At 42.9% G+C, this 14,811-nt stretch overlaps 3 protein-coding genes across 3 annotated transcripts; 2 read left to right on the top strand and 1 right to left on the bottom strand.

Annotated features, from left to right (window-relative positions):
* Window positions 1–1,212: 1,212 nt before the first annotated feature.
* LOC308173970 (clathrin heavy chain linker domain-containing protein 1-like) lies at window positions 1,213–8,323 on the bottom strand (the record flags this gene model as incomplete). The annotated part of the gene is made up of 11 exons (XM_080549023.1): window positions 1,213–1,388; window positions 1,834–2,013; window positions 2,176–2,378; window positions 3,314–3,485; window positions 4,291–4,397; window positions 5,099–5,192; window positions 5,481–5,596; window positions 6,092–6,293; window positions 6,895–7,034; window positions 7,791–7,978; window positions 8,123–8,323. The coding sequence occupies 11 exons, from the start codon at window positions 8,321–8,323 to the stop codon at window positions 1,213–1,215; spliced, it is 1,779 nt and encodes a 592-aa protein (XP_080405149.1).
* A 517-nt stretch (window positions 8,324–8,840) lies between these two features.
* rps27a (ribosomal protein S27a) lies at window positions 8,841–11,981 on the top strand. Its single transcript, XM_080548774.1, has 6 exons — window positions 8,841–8,867; window positions 8,989–9,053; window positions 9,738–9,792; window positions 9,963–10,048; window positions 10,923–11,054; window positions 11,785–11,981. Exons 2-6 carry the CDS (start codon window positions 9,006–9,008, stop codon window positions 11,932–11,934), a joined length of 471 nt encoding a protein of 156 aa, XP_080404900.1. The 5' UTR covers window positions 8,841–8,867; window positions 8,989–9,005; the 3' UTR covers window positions 11,935–11,981.
* A 782-nt stretch (window positions 11,982–12,763) lies between these two features.
* Window positions 12,764–13,944, top strand: prorsd1 (prolyl-tRNA synthetase domain containing 1; the record flags this gene model as incomplete). The annotated part of the gene is made up of 2 exons (XM_080549210.1): window positions 12,764–12,915; window positions 13,516–13,944. Exons 1-2 carry the CDS (start codon window positions 12,832–12,834, stop codon window positions 13,942–13,944), a joined length of 513 nt encoding a protein of 170 aa, XP_080405336.1. The 5' UTR covers window positions 12,764–12,831.
* Window positions 13,945–14,811: the final 867 nt, after the last annotated feature.

Genomic DNA, 14,811 nt, shown 5'->3' with positions numbered 1-14,811 from the left:
GTGTGTGTGTGTGTGTGTGAGTGTGACGCCACTGAGCTGTCCCTCTCTCTCTCTCTCTGCCTTTGCATTCCTCTTGTTTTTCTGGTGACATAACAGCCAGCCAGGACACTCATGGACGGCCAGGTGACCATCAGGTCTTTTCCCTGACTCATCCCACGCAGAGGGAGGTGGTCCTCTCTCTCTCTCTCTCTCTGCTGGCAGGAAACAGGACATTTATGAGGGTAAAATGCTATATTCTAGATAGCTTGTCACTGTTAATGACCCAGATTTCCTCAGCGGTCAAAGGTGAAGGTTGTCTTGAGGTTGTAGTCCGCAGAGGAATATATGACGTTAAGAAGAAGTAGCTCATTATTTTGGTCTCACATCTGCACATGACTTCATACCCTCCAAGAAATTAATATTACCAGCTCACTGTTGATTTGAAAACCAAAACCTATTACAGTGTTCGAACATGATGACGACTGAGTACTGTTAGACTGTGAGAAATGGCTGATCCAGAACTTTCTGCAAGGAACCTGTTTTGTCTGCTGCTTTTGTGCCTTTTTTGTGTCAGCACCTGTCAATAAAAACATCAACTTGTCCTCTGAAGATCTGAAGATTTTTCATTATAGATCACTTAGAGTCTGTCAATTCTATACAGCTAATATATGTTATGATATGTTCACATTTAAAGCTGCTCTGGATGACCCAGTGAAATGACAAGCTCTCTCTCTCTCTCTGGTGGCAGGAAACGGGACATTTATGAGGGACAAATTCTATATTCTGGATAGCCTTGTCACCGTTAACGAGCCAGATTATCTCAGTAGTCGAAGGTTGCATTGTTTGAAATTATAAAGAAGGCTCAGAAAATATAAAGCAAGATATCGAAATAATAAACCAATTATTAGGGAGAAGACGTGATACTACAGAATGAATAAGAGGCACTATTACTAATAATAATAATAAAAAAGAAATGAGTGCAACTAACTATTTAATAGTGACATTTAAACTAAACCGATGTGTTTACTTTAAATTAAGTCGTTAAGTTGTTAGGAATACTATGATTCTATCTCCGAGTGTAGAAGAATGAATGAATGAACTGAATGAGTCAGTTATGAATGGGCTGGTCTGTAGTGGACCCAGACTAGGTCAGAGTAGAGTAGGGTAGGGTCCTCTGGTGGTGTTATGTCTTTGATCTGTCCCTGGGTTCCCCCTGGTGGCCGTCTTGTCTCCCTACATGTAGATGTGTTCCACCAGCCTCTGGCTCTGTATGCAAGTCTGTGACAGCAGGATGGAGGTAATGCCCTGAGCCAGCTGAGACCGGCTCCTCTGCCCACAGCAGCTCGCTATCTCACCCCAGCTCTCTGCTGAGCACGCCGCGTCCTCCAGGATCACCTTCTCCAGAACACCTGGGACACACAGCAAAGCCATGTAGGACAACGTGTGTCTGTGTGAGGGGTGATGGAGTTCATTTATCACAGCAAAGAGTTTACTGCAGGTGGGGGATGGAGTGTTATTCAAAACATAGATATAGATAGAGTAATGTAACGGTATTGACTATGTTTTGGGTATTGAGTGTTTTCTGTGTGTGTGTGTGGTGTGTGTGTGTGTGTGCGTGTGCGTGTGAGTGTGCGCGTGCGTGCGTGCGTGCGCGTGTGTGTGTGTGTGTGTGTGTGTGTGCGTGCGTGTGTGCGTGCGTACGTGTGTGCGTGCGTGCGTGCATGCGTGCGCGTGCGTGCGTGTGTGTGTGTGTGTGTGTAGTGTGATCTACAGGAGTGGCAAGTGGGTATAGGAGCTGATAAAGAATTCTGAATGTCCTGTGTTTCTTGCTGGTTGGTGGTGTGTGTATCTCACCATGTCCAGTAGAGTGAATCTTCTCCAGCATCTGCAGGGCAAGGTCTTCCAGGTCAGAGTTGAGGAGGGCGTGGCAGGCAAAGCCCACTGACAGCACTGCAGCCTGGCTCTGGTACTGCTGGGTAAAGGCCTGGAGCAGGTCCAGACTGGGACAGCCCTTCAACACAAACAGGCAGTCATCTGCACACGCACACGCACACACACACACACACACACACACACACACACACACACACACACACACACACACACACACAGAGAAAACACTTCTCAATACCCAAACATAGTCAATACCGTTCCATTACTCTAATCTATGTTTTGAATAACACTCCATCCCCCCACCTGCAGTAAACTCTTTGCTGTGATAGATGAACTCCATCACCCCTGCGGTCATGCCTCTCTTGCACATGCTCAGTGCGGCCTTCCTGAGCACGCCGCAGGCCTGGTAGACGATGTGGGCCAGAGCCAGACATGTGTCTGCCATACGTGGCTTCCTGTCTCCGTGCTCCGAGATCACATCCCCCAAAGCCTCGCTGCATGTCAGTCTGTGGAGGGAGAGATATCACATCACCACATCGACTACTAAGAGATAATTGCCACACCAATCGACTACCGAGAGATATCACCACCACACTGTAACAAACAGAAAAAGACAAAGCCAGGCTTATACGCTTGGTGAATCAAATGAGACCCAGGCGCAACCAACTACCCCCAAACCCAAGTGGCACAAGGAACATAACACAAAAACTCCGGTAGGAATGATAGGACTCGTCGCAGGTCTGTGGATGAAGAGTTTCCCGAGAGCTCTGGACAGGCTGAGCGGAAGAGGCCTGATACCCCACAACAGAGGCAAGGCGTGTCCCTCATCCTGAGATCCTGTTCTTGCTGAGTGTGTCGGGTTGTCTCCCCAACGGCATCGGTTCCTCGACCGTAGACCGAGGGGGACTCGGGGAGACTTGTCGGAGCTCCAGTGATGACAGAGCAGGAGCTGTTCGGAAGTTGTAGACCGGTGCTCTCGACATCTCTCACTTATGAGATTATCCACACATCTGGACATAGCCACAAAGGCGTCAAAATCATAGACAGTCTCTTGGCTTAGCCCAAAACTTAGCTCCCTCAAAACTTGGCAATATCTGTGGCATTGTGCTGTGTGATAATATTGCACATTTTAGTGTGGCCTTTTATAGCGACCAGCCTAAGGCACATCAGTGCAACAATCATGCTGTCTAATCAGCATCTGGATATGCCACACCTGTCAGGTGGATGGATTATCTCGGCAAAGGAGAAGTGCTCACTAACACAGATTTAAACACATTTGTGAACACAATTTGAGAGAAGTAGGCCTTTTGTGTACATCGAAAAAGTCTTAGGTCTTTGAGTTCAACTCGTAAAAATAATCGGAGCAAAAACAAAAGTGTTGTTTTGTGTTTCTATGTTTGTTCAGTGTAATGTTATGTAAATGTAATGTTAACATTGATACCTGTTCTGGGTGACCCAGTGAATAACCAGCTCAAAGTTGTACTGCAGGGCACAGCGGACCCCCTCCACTGACAGGGTCTCCCCAGGCAGCTGTTTCCCCGCGTTCACTGAGATCATGAGGGCCTGGAAGAAGAGGAGGAGAGGGGGCAGCTCTCCGTCGCTCACTGTGACCTCTGGAGGGGGGAGGGGAAGACAGATTGTGACGTTTTACATAATCTGATCCATTAGGTGTTTATTAATGCCTGTGTGGTGTTATTTTTTTAAATGTTGACATTTTTGAGTTAGTAATTCATAAAACACAAAGGTTCCATCTCACAAAACATAATGCAATGTAAAAACTTTGACGCTCAATATCTCTGAACTGCCCTAAACGGAGATAGAACCTTATAATTCTAAGCTCACGAGATGGAAATCAATTCCAATGGACTTCAATTTACTATATTTCAATGATGTGTGTGAAGTATGCAGGGTTCCCACACCTTCTGAAACATCAAATTCAAGCACCTTTTCAAGCACCATCAAGACTCAATTCCCTCAAATTCAAGGACCCAACAGTTTGAGACAGAACTAGTTGACGAGCTAGGTAAAATATTTTTGAATATATATATTCAATATATATTTTATTTTTTTGGAGAGAGAGAAAGAGAGAGAGAGGGGAATTCAAACACTTTCAATGACCCATGTCTATTTTCAAAAACTTAAGACCTTGATTTCGAAGGATTTCAAGGACCCGTGGGAACCCTGTGTATGTATGTCTATGCTCTATACCTATACAGATAACAAAATGACCCCGACACAAAGTGTACACGAGCCTCAACGTCCTGTCATCAATGTATATCAGGGATTGAATATCACTGTAAGCCTATAGTACTGTGATGCATTTGATGCCACATCACTGCATGACACTGTATGACATCACTGCAGGACACTGTCATATCCTCAAACATCACATGACAACAGACAGAGGGATGTAACGACCTTTGAACTTTTCCATGGTCTCCATGTTCCTCAGGACTCCGTGAGGAGACTTTGCAGCATGGAAGGCAGCTGCCTCATACTCACGTCCCTCAAACAGTTCAATGAACCTGCGATGAGACAAAACAGAGAACTCCATAGCTAAACATGAGCTCATGATACTTACACTTGCTAAATCAGACTCTTACTCTCAGTTGTGGAAACCCTGGTACAGTAGGTAGGGGAATACAGTTTTTATGTATTTTGAAGTTGTTTTGGGTCCTTTTTGGTCCCCAATTTTTATGGGGGGGGGTGTTACGGTCTCCTCCCTCCACTGCTGTCTTGTTCTGATTGTGTTGCAGGATGGCAGTGGGGAGAGGAGGCCTGATTGGCTGATGTAGTACCTATTTAGGTTGTGCGTTGGGGATCAGTCTCTCTCTCTCTCTCTCTCCATACAGGTTATCCTTTTTGTTACTCCTTTGTTAGTGGCAACGTTTTGTTCCTTTGTTTACACCTTACAACATTCCACATTACAGATCACTCACCCACACCCTACACAACTGATAAACTGACTATCACATCCCATTTCTCCATTACTTATATTCTTTAGTTATTAATAAAATAATAATTTACCTTTACCCTCGACTTGTCTCCCTATTTTGTCACTTTCTCTGAGCCGGGTTAGTGACAACAACCAACAGGTTCATTACCGGAACCCTGTTCCTGTGGGGTTCCCCTAATTTCCACTACTGCTTATGCTTACTAAACAGGTCTTACTTGAATTGTGTTCAAGCATATAATAATATGATAACGTTGAAGAATTGTACTGTACCTTTCAATGTAATCCACCAATTGTTCAGATTCATTGATTTTGCTGGGATCATCCTCGTCAAACACCACTGAACAGCTGCTATGACCGTCACAATCTAGAATGCAAAATAAAGAAAATCATACATTTCTTTGCTGATTTATGTTATACAAATAAACCTTGACTAAACCTTACCTTGACTAACTAAACATTGCTACAGAACACACACCAAATCTCCTATTCAATATGCAGTATGCTATATGACAAACAATTACAGCTTAATTACAGTAATACATACTACATACAAAGCATTAGACCTAGTATCCTTCATTAGAACTGTATTCACTATCACATTACTATCACAGTACAACAAACACTAATATAATGGTGTGGAACTGTATCAGACCTTTCAGATCTGAGATGTTCACCAGTTTGGAAGAGACGAACTCCAACAGCGGAACATCTCTTCCTGTTTTCTCCCAGGTGTGGAGGGCGCTGTTCAGAAACGTCAGCTGCTTGTATCTACAGAGAGAGGAAAAGCAAATTCACCTTTCATTTTTCATTTTTCATTTTTCAGGGAAAATATTATCCTCTGAGCATGAGAAATGATAATTGACGGTGGTCCAGTGGTCTAGCACTGCGGTCTACAGCGCACACATATGCCCATGTCGGCATGGGTTCGAATCCGGCCCATGCCCTGCTGACATGCCCTCTCTCCCTTACTTTCCTGTCTGTCTTCACTGTATCTGTCCAATAAAATGTAAACATATGAGTGGGACTGCCCCACTCCGAAAAAATAACGTAATAGAAATGATAATTGACAAATGAAAACTCAATTCTGCTGCAACTAAATTGCCCAGCGATGGGACGATAAAGCTTTTCTGAATCATTTGCTTTCCTTGATGTCTGTCAATTGATGTTTTTTTAATGCATGCATGTACTGCCTGTTCTTTGATGTTTGGCTATATATATATTTTCAATCAATCAATTAATTCACTCATTCATTCACATCCTCACCGGAGTTGCAGCCTCTCGTTCTCCACAGCCAGCTCGTCCGTCTCATCCAGAGCAGCCCTCCTCCTGTTGTCCAGGTCGGCCTTGACCTGTACGGACACGTACTGACTCTTCCTCTTGATCTGCACGTCGGCCCGCTTTCTCTCCAGGTACTCCAGATGCTTGGCCAGAGCTGCTGGGTCCATCGACTCATCAAAAGTCAGACCTAGGAGGACATAGGGAGGAAAACAATGCAGAATGCATTGATAATTTTTTTGTTTATAAATGTTTCTATGTCTTGATTATGCACTTATAAGGGGAAAACCACTAATGTAAAAAGGGTAGGCACATTAATATAGTTTTTTGTTTGGTACTTTTGAGTTTTCTGTTAAGATGCGCAAGTGAAATGTTGTTGTTGTTTTTGATTATGCACTCATGGAAAAAAAGGGGGAAAAAAGAAAACATGCATGTAACAAGGGTAGGCGCAATAAGCCATGGCTTCAGCCTACACCTTTTTGGTCCTGGTACGCATTTTTTTATATATGTATTGTGAATTGTATAAGGGACCAAAATAAACATTCTCAATCAATAATTAATGGCACACAGTTATAAACGACAAGGCTATGAAACCTGGAGAATTATATGTGTGTGTGTGTGTGTGTGTGTGTGTGTGTGTGTGTGTTCATCCCCCCACACTCTCAATTTCTGTTACTGTTATTAGGCCATACTCAGTTAGGCCTATGCAGCCAATATAATGTAAAGTGTGATGTTTTCTGAACAAACAGGTGCAAATGAGACACGAGAGTTTAGCGATGTCAGGCCCATGCCTGGTATTTGTCCGACAGGCCGTGGAGACTTGTAGTTGGAAGTCTTCTGTTGCAGCGAGGGCCCCCTGTCTCTCCTCGACTCCTGGAGTCTCTTTAGCTCCGCTCGCAGTTCTGCAGTGTCTCTCTGAATGATGGCAATCCTACAGGGAAAGATAAACAACTAGATTTATCCCATATAATACATTGAGGTGTACAGTACATTATACATTTGGATAAAAGTGTCTGCTAACTGACTTCAATGTAAATGTAAATGTAAAGTGATTTTGGAGACAATCTTATCGAGAATGACAAGTTACAACAAGTGCATACAATAAGTGACAACTACATATTTACAAGTAAGACCTTCTATCAAAATAGATGCAAGTAGTAGGCCTATGTGTACAATATTGTCTGGGTTGTGGGTTCTAGTGGAAGGAGGTAGATTAGCTTGTCTTGGCCTGATATGGAACAGCCTATTCTTACGTATGATTCTTCTACTGTATATTAGTCACTAACGGAGCTCCAGCTGGGCTTGACCCATCGTGAGCTTAGAATGATAAGGTTCTATCTCCGTTTAGAATTATAAGGTTCTATCTCCGTTTAGAGTAGTTCAGAGATATTGAGCGTCAAAGTTTTTACATTCCATTATGTTCTGTGAGATGGAACCTTTGTATTTTGAATTACTAACTCAAAAATGTCAACATTTTAAAAATAACACCACACAGGCATTAATAAACACCTAATGGATCAGATTATGTAAAAAAACTCAATTTTGACAAAAATGGAGATAGAACCTTATAATTCTAACGTCACGCCATGTTGAAGAAGGGACTAAGTGCGGGGGGATTGTCTTGCCTCCCGGGGGGCAGCGTGTGTATGAGCTATTTGACTGGAGAAGGTTGAGTTGACTCTCTTGCCTCTCCTGGAGTTGGACAGCTCTCCTCTGACAGTACATCAGAGAGGTGGGCTGTGCCACCCTGGCCTTCAGTTTGCCATGTGCCAGCTTGGCGTCACGGTCACTTTTTTTGATGGCACCAATGAAGTCATCGTACTCTTTCTTGATGACGGTGAGGACCGTTTTGTAAGCAGTCGAATACTCAATGACCTGATATTAATAACCAAAACAAGCAAGAAATACAGTGAGTCAGTGTAACGACTGATAATTATATAGTCTTGACAAATGATTCCCAAAGTCCTTGTCAAATGTAGGCCCTAATGCGTAGTTTTGCTGGTTATTAAGATAGCTCACCTTATCAAATGCAGAACTGTAAATGATGTAGCGTTGCTCATCAGGCCCTGCATCTGGACACATCAGAAGTTCCTTCTCACTTTGGATGTGTTCACACAGTGATGATAAGAAGTTCTGGTCACTTGCCCTTTTGAAAGGAGGCAAAGGCAGGGCTCTTCCTCCACCAACAGCTGAGTGATGACGGCTTGCAGTCCCAGACATGATTATTTTATGAACTCATCTAATGGATTACAAGATTTCTTTCACTGACTTTGTGCTTGCAGATCACAGCATGGTTCAAACAAGAGCCACAAAGTTGTAAACAGGAAGGTTGCTATGGATATTTCGAGGGGAATTTATGGGTAAGGTAGTTTTTTAAGGTAGTCGTCCCATCTCTAAGAGCTATAATAACTATTTAATATATTGTTTTTATTGAAAGGAAACCCATGTAAAACTAAACAAAACAACATTGGAACATGTATATCTATATATGTATATATATTGCGAGATTTTTTAACAGGCATATTGTTATTATTATTATATATTATAATTATTGTTTTTATTTAAAGGAAACCAATGTAAAGCTAAACAAAACAACATTGGAAAAGATAAAAGAAAAGTAAATCATTATAATATATATAATTTTAGCGAGATTTTTGAACAGGCATATTGTAGGACGCCTAACTCCCTGCGAATCCGCCCTGAAAACCCCGTCGCGCCCCGTGAAAGCCCTCTTCTCATGATCCGCCATTAGCAGGAGACTGTGGTAAGATCGTGCTCTCTGTTTCAAGCGATAAATGACATTCATAAATGTATTTCTTCGTTCGAATTATTCGTTCGCAATGTTAATAAAACACTATGAACACTGTTACCGTTGCTTTCTGCAGGTGGATTGAACGCCAAAATGCAGATTTTCGTGAAAACCCTCACGGGTAAGACCATCACCCTCGAGGTTAGTACCAAGGCTTCATGAGGCTCCTGTCTGCTGACATGTGCGCATGTTTCTAGTTAACATGTGTCATAATCATGCCTGTATCGATATAATAACACCATATGTGATCTGTGATGTTATCTAGATGTAGATCTAATTTACTAGCCGTCAGAGAAATCGGTATTGATGTCCAAGCTCTGCCCTGGAAAAACTAGCCAGCTTGCATTCAACTAGCCTTCATGTTTTGCACCAGTTATGATTAAACACAAACACTTCTATCAATGTCTTTTTCCCATTAACTATTGTCTTTTTAAATGTTTTATCTATTTACTTCTTATATTTGCTTTTATTCATTGTATTTTTTTCTTCTTCTTATGCTCCTCTTGCTGTCATTTTAATTAATGCATGTAAAGCCCTTTGAATTGCCCCTGTTGTATGAAATGTGGTATACAAATAAACTTGCCTTGCCTAACGTTAGCCACATTTCCCTTACGTAAACACGTGTGACCGGCTCAGTTTAGCTAACTAACCAGTTGTGTCTATGGTAGACTAGTCCTCTTGTGCTGTATCTGGATTGTAAAAACCTTTTATGTCTAACTTATAAAACAACCGTACACCGGTGGATTGTATATGTATGGTTGTATTGATGGGGAATAAGGAAATGATGTGACAGTTCCAAGACTGACACTATCCTCTCCCCTCCAGGTTGAGCCTTCAGATACTATTGAAAATGTCAAGGCTAAGATCCAAGACAAAGAAGGTATACATACATCCCGATGTTTTTCCCCTGTCATATTTGAATTGGATTGTCACTTGAGAGATGTGTGTGTGTGTGTGTGTGTGTGTGTGTGTGTGTGTGTGTGTGTTAGTGTATCCAAGATGTTGATTGGTTAGACATCCATGGCTGATTGCTCTCGTCTCTCTATCCAGGTATCCCTCCTGATCAGCAGAGGTTGATCTTCGCTGGTAAGCAGCTGGAGGATGGACGTACCCTGTCTGACTACAATATTCAGAAGGTGAGCATATCACAAAATGGTCAACAAGCCAGTGATATGTATTTGCCGGAAGATATACGACTAGGCTTATCTGTCAGAATATTGCTGCTGGTAGTCATTAAATCCTCTGTTCTAGTTGTCTGTCGATTAGATTCAACTCGACTTAGATTCAGTCACGTTTTGTTAGTTCAATTAGTAATACGGTACTTGCGCAAACGCATGTATGATTAGGGTGTAGGGAGGAAACTGTCCTGTAGTTCCAAAAGTAAAGTCCAACGTGCTTCAGTAAGATCCATGGGTTTTGGTGCTCAGCAGTAGAGGACAATATAATAGCAAAAAGATAACCTGAACACTTCTATTGGACTACCTTAAGTATGACTTCAGAGCACTCATAGTCTGCACGTTTATTGCAGAGGAAGAGGGTGACTGACGTTTCGACTTGAGTCGGTTGACTCTGAGCAAGTCGAAATGTCAGTCACCCTTTTCCTCTGTAATAAATGTGCAGACCATGAGTGCTCTGATGTCATACTTTAGGTAGTCCAATAGAAGTGCCCAGGTAATAGTTTTGCGAAACGGTCCTGTACTTGCTTGTTGTAAAGGTGGCAACCCTGTCCAAGCCATACTTTCCGACATGGTTGTGTGTGGTTATGTTATAGTATTGGACGAACCCAAGTCCACTAAAGCATTTATTTCTATATCGCTGCTTCAATTATATTTTTCAATGTTGTCAGTTTTGGGCTACTACATCAACAGTAGTAGAAAATAATTGAGTTACTATTGTTGAAACTGTATATTTATTGACAACACCACTTGTATGTAATGTGTACCTGCGTGCACTCAACTACAGCTGTATTGGTGCCTGATTGGCTGACCTGTATTGGTGTTGCTTCTACAGGAGTCCACTCTGCACTTGGTGCTGAGACTGCGAGGTGGTGCCAAGAAAAGGAAGAAGAAGTCCTACACCACACCCAAGAAGAACAAGCACAAGAGGAAGAAGGTCAAGCTCGCAGTGCTCAAGTACTACAAGGTAAATGAATAGCCTGGGCTGGACCACAACCATTATATTAGAATCATCCAATGTTTAGAAATCCTCTAGCTACAGCCTGCCCCACATCAAAACAGCCAACTACGGGCCCTCAATCAAGACCTGGCAGCTTGTCGTAGCTGTCGGTTCCAAATTGGGCTAACATTAAACTCTTCCAATGGTCTGTTGGTTTCCCACATATTTACAAAGGGGATAGTCAATTCATTTGGAAGGGACAGACCCCACCCCATTCCTCTGAACCCAAATAATTATGATCTGAATGTCAATATTATATGTTCTTATGTTACAGTTCCCCTGTTGCCTCAATGAATGCATGGATGTACTCTGAGGAATAGCCTAGTCATGCGTTCCCTCATAAAAAATAAAAAAAAACGGCCAACTACCGCTACACTAAATAAAATGCCATGGATAAGGATTAAATGGACAACAGAACACAATCAAGCGAGTTTATTCTTTATTGTAACTGTAAAGGCCTAATGGTCATCACCTCAAAACATGAAAAGGTGTAGGCCTACCTACTACTACTACCTCAATTTGTGTTTCTTTGAAGGGCGGCGGTAGTTAGAATAATCCCTTGTTGGTAGTTTTTAATTACTTCTTCTTCTGAACAGGTAGATGAGCCCATCCACCCAGTGCATCATGGCCATAACTGGTCTCAAACATGTAACATTTAAAATGTTTAAACATTCTCCACCGTTTTTATCTTCCATAGGTTGACGAGAACGGCAAGATCCACCGTCTGCGTCGTGAGTGCCCTGCTGATGAGTGTGGTGCCGGCGTGTTCATGGCCAGCCACTTCGACAGGCACTACTGTGGCAAATGCTGCCTCACTTACTGCTTCAACAAGCCCGAGGACAAATAAACGAGTTGACTGGGCGGACATGAAATAAAAAACTGTTTTCCACCAACCACCAACTTTGTCATGTGTCGTCTTTAACTGTGGTCATTTGTTTTGATTGGCTTGAACTTGAATAGGCACAGTTGAAGGTGTTCTTTTTTATTTTAGGTGGGATTACTTGGGGAATGTTTATCATTTTCGTATTCAATATTTGTTTATATATTTATTTCAGTATGAAATGCAGCAACCATTCTGACCGTGCCTTGTGAAATATGAGGTACATGCTTAGCCATAATAAAGGTGTGGTACAGAGCTGACATACCTGAGGGGTATTCCATAAACCTCACTAAAGGAAGTCTTATTTTGGAGCGATTTACCTTTTGCGACGTTGATGGAATACCCCCCTGAAATCTCTAAATCTGACGGGGCCTATACATATCTAAATATGTTCAATTTCAGAGGAAAGCAGCTACTGGATCATGGTAAACATAGCTCGTTGAGGACAGATTAATTATACTTTGAGATGTAAAGGTGCATCTGTAGCACCTCTGGAGTTGGAGACCTACTTGCAGCACAACAGTATTTGGGTCTTTAATTTAATTCAGTTTGGCATAGTGAGCCTCACCTTTACCATCATCCACGTGACGCTGTTGGTATATACTTTGGATAAATGGTAGTTGGTAGAGTAGGAACAATGTGTAATTGTGTGAGATTAAAGGTTTCATAACGGAGTGCATCTCCATGTTGGACTTGGAAAATTTTAATTAAAATTATATTGGACTTCAATTTCCTGGAGCATGCTTTCCGTCTGCGAATTACGCGCATGCGCATTGATTGACCAGGATAGGAACAACTTCCGGTTTCTGCTCGGAGGTCTTCTATATTTGTTTTTCATTTTATTATAGCTAATCAATAATAATAATGGCGTCATCTGAACTGCGGTCTGAGTTGGAGAAATATCTGCAAAGTTTAAATATCGAGACCGTCTGCGTGGAGCATCCACCGGTAAGACGCAGTGGAGACGTCTGTCTGTCTTCGCATACATGTCCCATGCACAGCCTAGCGGTTACATGATATTCAAGTCTTGTTTGCAATAAGTTGTTATTGTCGTCTTTATTGTAGGCACTGATATTGCGTTGGTGACAGTTAGGGAAAATTACGATGATTTTTGTATAATGATTTGCAATTGCCACGTGTGCTTTGCGATCATTGTGCAGCAGTCAAACAATCTCCACCAGGGGGCGCACAAGACCTATCACTGGATGGGGGGGCCTCTGTTCTGAAATGACCATCTCAAAAAGAGTACCTAGGATATTGAATTAATCCAATATGGTTCAATTTACTATAGGACTGATTAATGACAGAAATAGATGGCTATGACTATGTCTTGTATCTTAAAAAAAACAAAAAAAACAGTGGAGCCGTAATCCAAAAAGAATACCTTTTTTATTTATGGCTCCAGTTTTTTACTGGTTTCTTTGAAGGTACAAGGCATTCAACATTTAATTAAATTAATTTAATTTAATTTAAATCAACATGTCCTCTTTGTGTGGTGGGAGTCAGTCAGTACACCTCATAATTTACACCCCCTCCCCCCTCCCTCAGGTCTTCACCGTGGAGGAGATGATGCCTCACCTTCAGCACCTCAGCGGAGCCGTCTCTAAAAACCTCTTCCTGAAAGACAAGAAGAAGAAGGGGCTGTGGCTGGTGTCCGTACGCCACGACCGGCAGGTCAACCTCAACGACCTGGCCAAGAAGCTGGGCGTGGGCAGCGGCAACCTGCGCTTCGCTGACGAGGCGGCCATGATGGAGAAGCTGCAGGTGGGCCAGGGATGCGCCACGGCCCTGGCTCTGTTCTGTGACAAGGACAAGAGCGTGAGGTTTGTCCTCGACAGTGACTTGGTTAACGGGGGTCATGCGATGGTGTACTTCCACCCGATGACCAACGCCGCCACCATGGGACTCAAGCCTGAGGATCTGTTGAGGTTTTTAAAGGAAACGGGACATGAGCCGGTTCTCCAGAGTTTTGACTAAGAGTTTCATGATTGTAAACGTCTTGAAATGACAATGGATTCTTGTACATGTTCCTTGTGTTATATGTATAAAAGTTAACCTGTGCCTCAACCTTGATGTCATCTTTGACCAGACATTATCATTTCAAAAACACATATTTATAGTAGAGAAACGGTATAGGGGGGAAGTGGGGATGAGGAGGTCTTTAGGAGAGACAGTTGAGATGTAATCTGAAGAGGTGGGTTTTCAATCCTCGGCCGAAGATATGTAGTAGTGACTCTGCAGTCTTGACAGCAGAGGGAAGCTCGTTCCGCGAGGCGCCAGGAGAGTGAAAAGTCATCACGTCCAGACTTGACTAATGCATAGTATTCTATTTGGTACCACCAAGAAATTCCTAAATTAACTTAGATACAAAACTCAGCTGCCCAGACCCTCACAAAAAACCCATTCCAGATATTGTAGCTCTCCTGTCCTCCCAACAACTCCACTGGCTATCCATCAAGCACAAAATAAACTTCAAACTCCTCCTCACCACCTACAAAGCCCTCCATGGCCTGGCCCCATGCTACCTGGCCTTACTGCTCCAAACGCACAGCCCTGCCTCCCTCCACAGCCTCAGGTCTGCTGAGGCCAACCTATTGGTCTCCACATCCAGAGCAGGGCTCTAAACCTGGGGGGACAGGGCTCTAAACCTGGGGGGACAGGGCTCTAAACCTGGGGGGACAGGGCTCTAAGCCTGGGGGGACAGGGCCTTCTCCATCATGGCTCCCGCCTCTGGAATGCTCTCCCCAGGGACCTCAGGGATGCTTCCACTCTGTCCTCCTACAAACACTTTCTCTTAAGACCCACCTTTTTAAAAATGGATTTTAACGTTTGATTGATCTAGCT

Source organism: Nansenia antarctica (assembly GCF_963989245.1).
Source record: "Nansenia antarctica genome assembly, chromosome: 19".
NCBI lineage: Eukaryota > Metazoa > Chordata > Actinopteri > Argentiniformes > Microstomatidae > Nansenia > Nansenia antarctica.
Note: the sequence above shows the minus strand (reverse complement) of the source record. Positions and strands in the feature narration are given on the sequence as shown.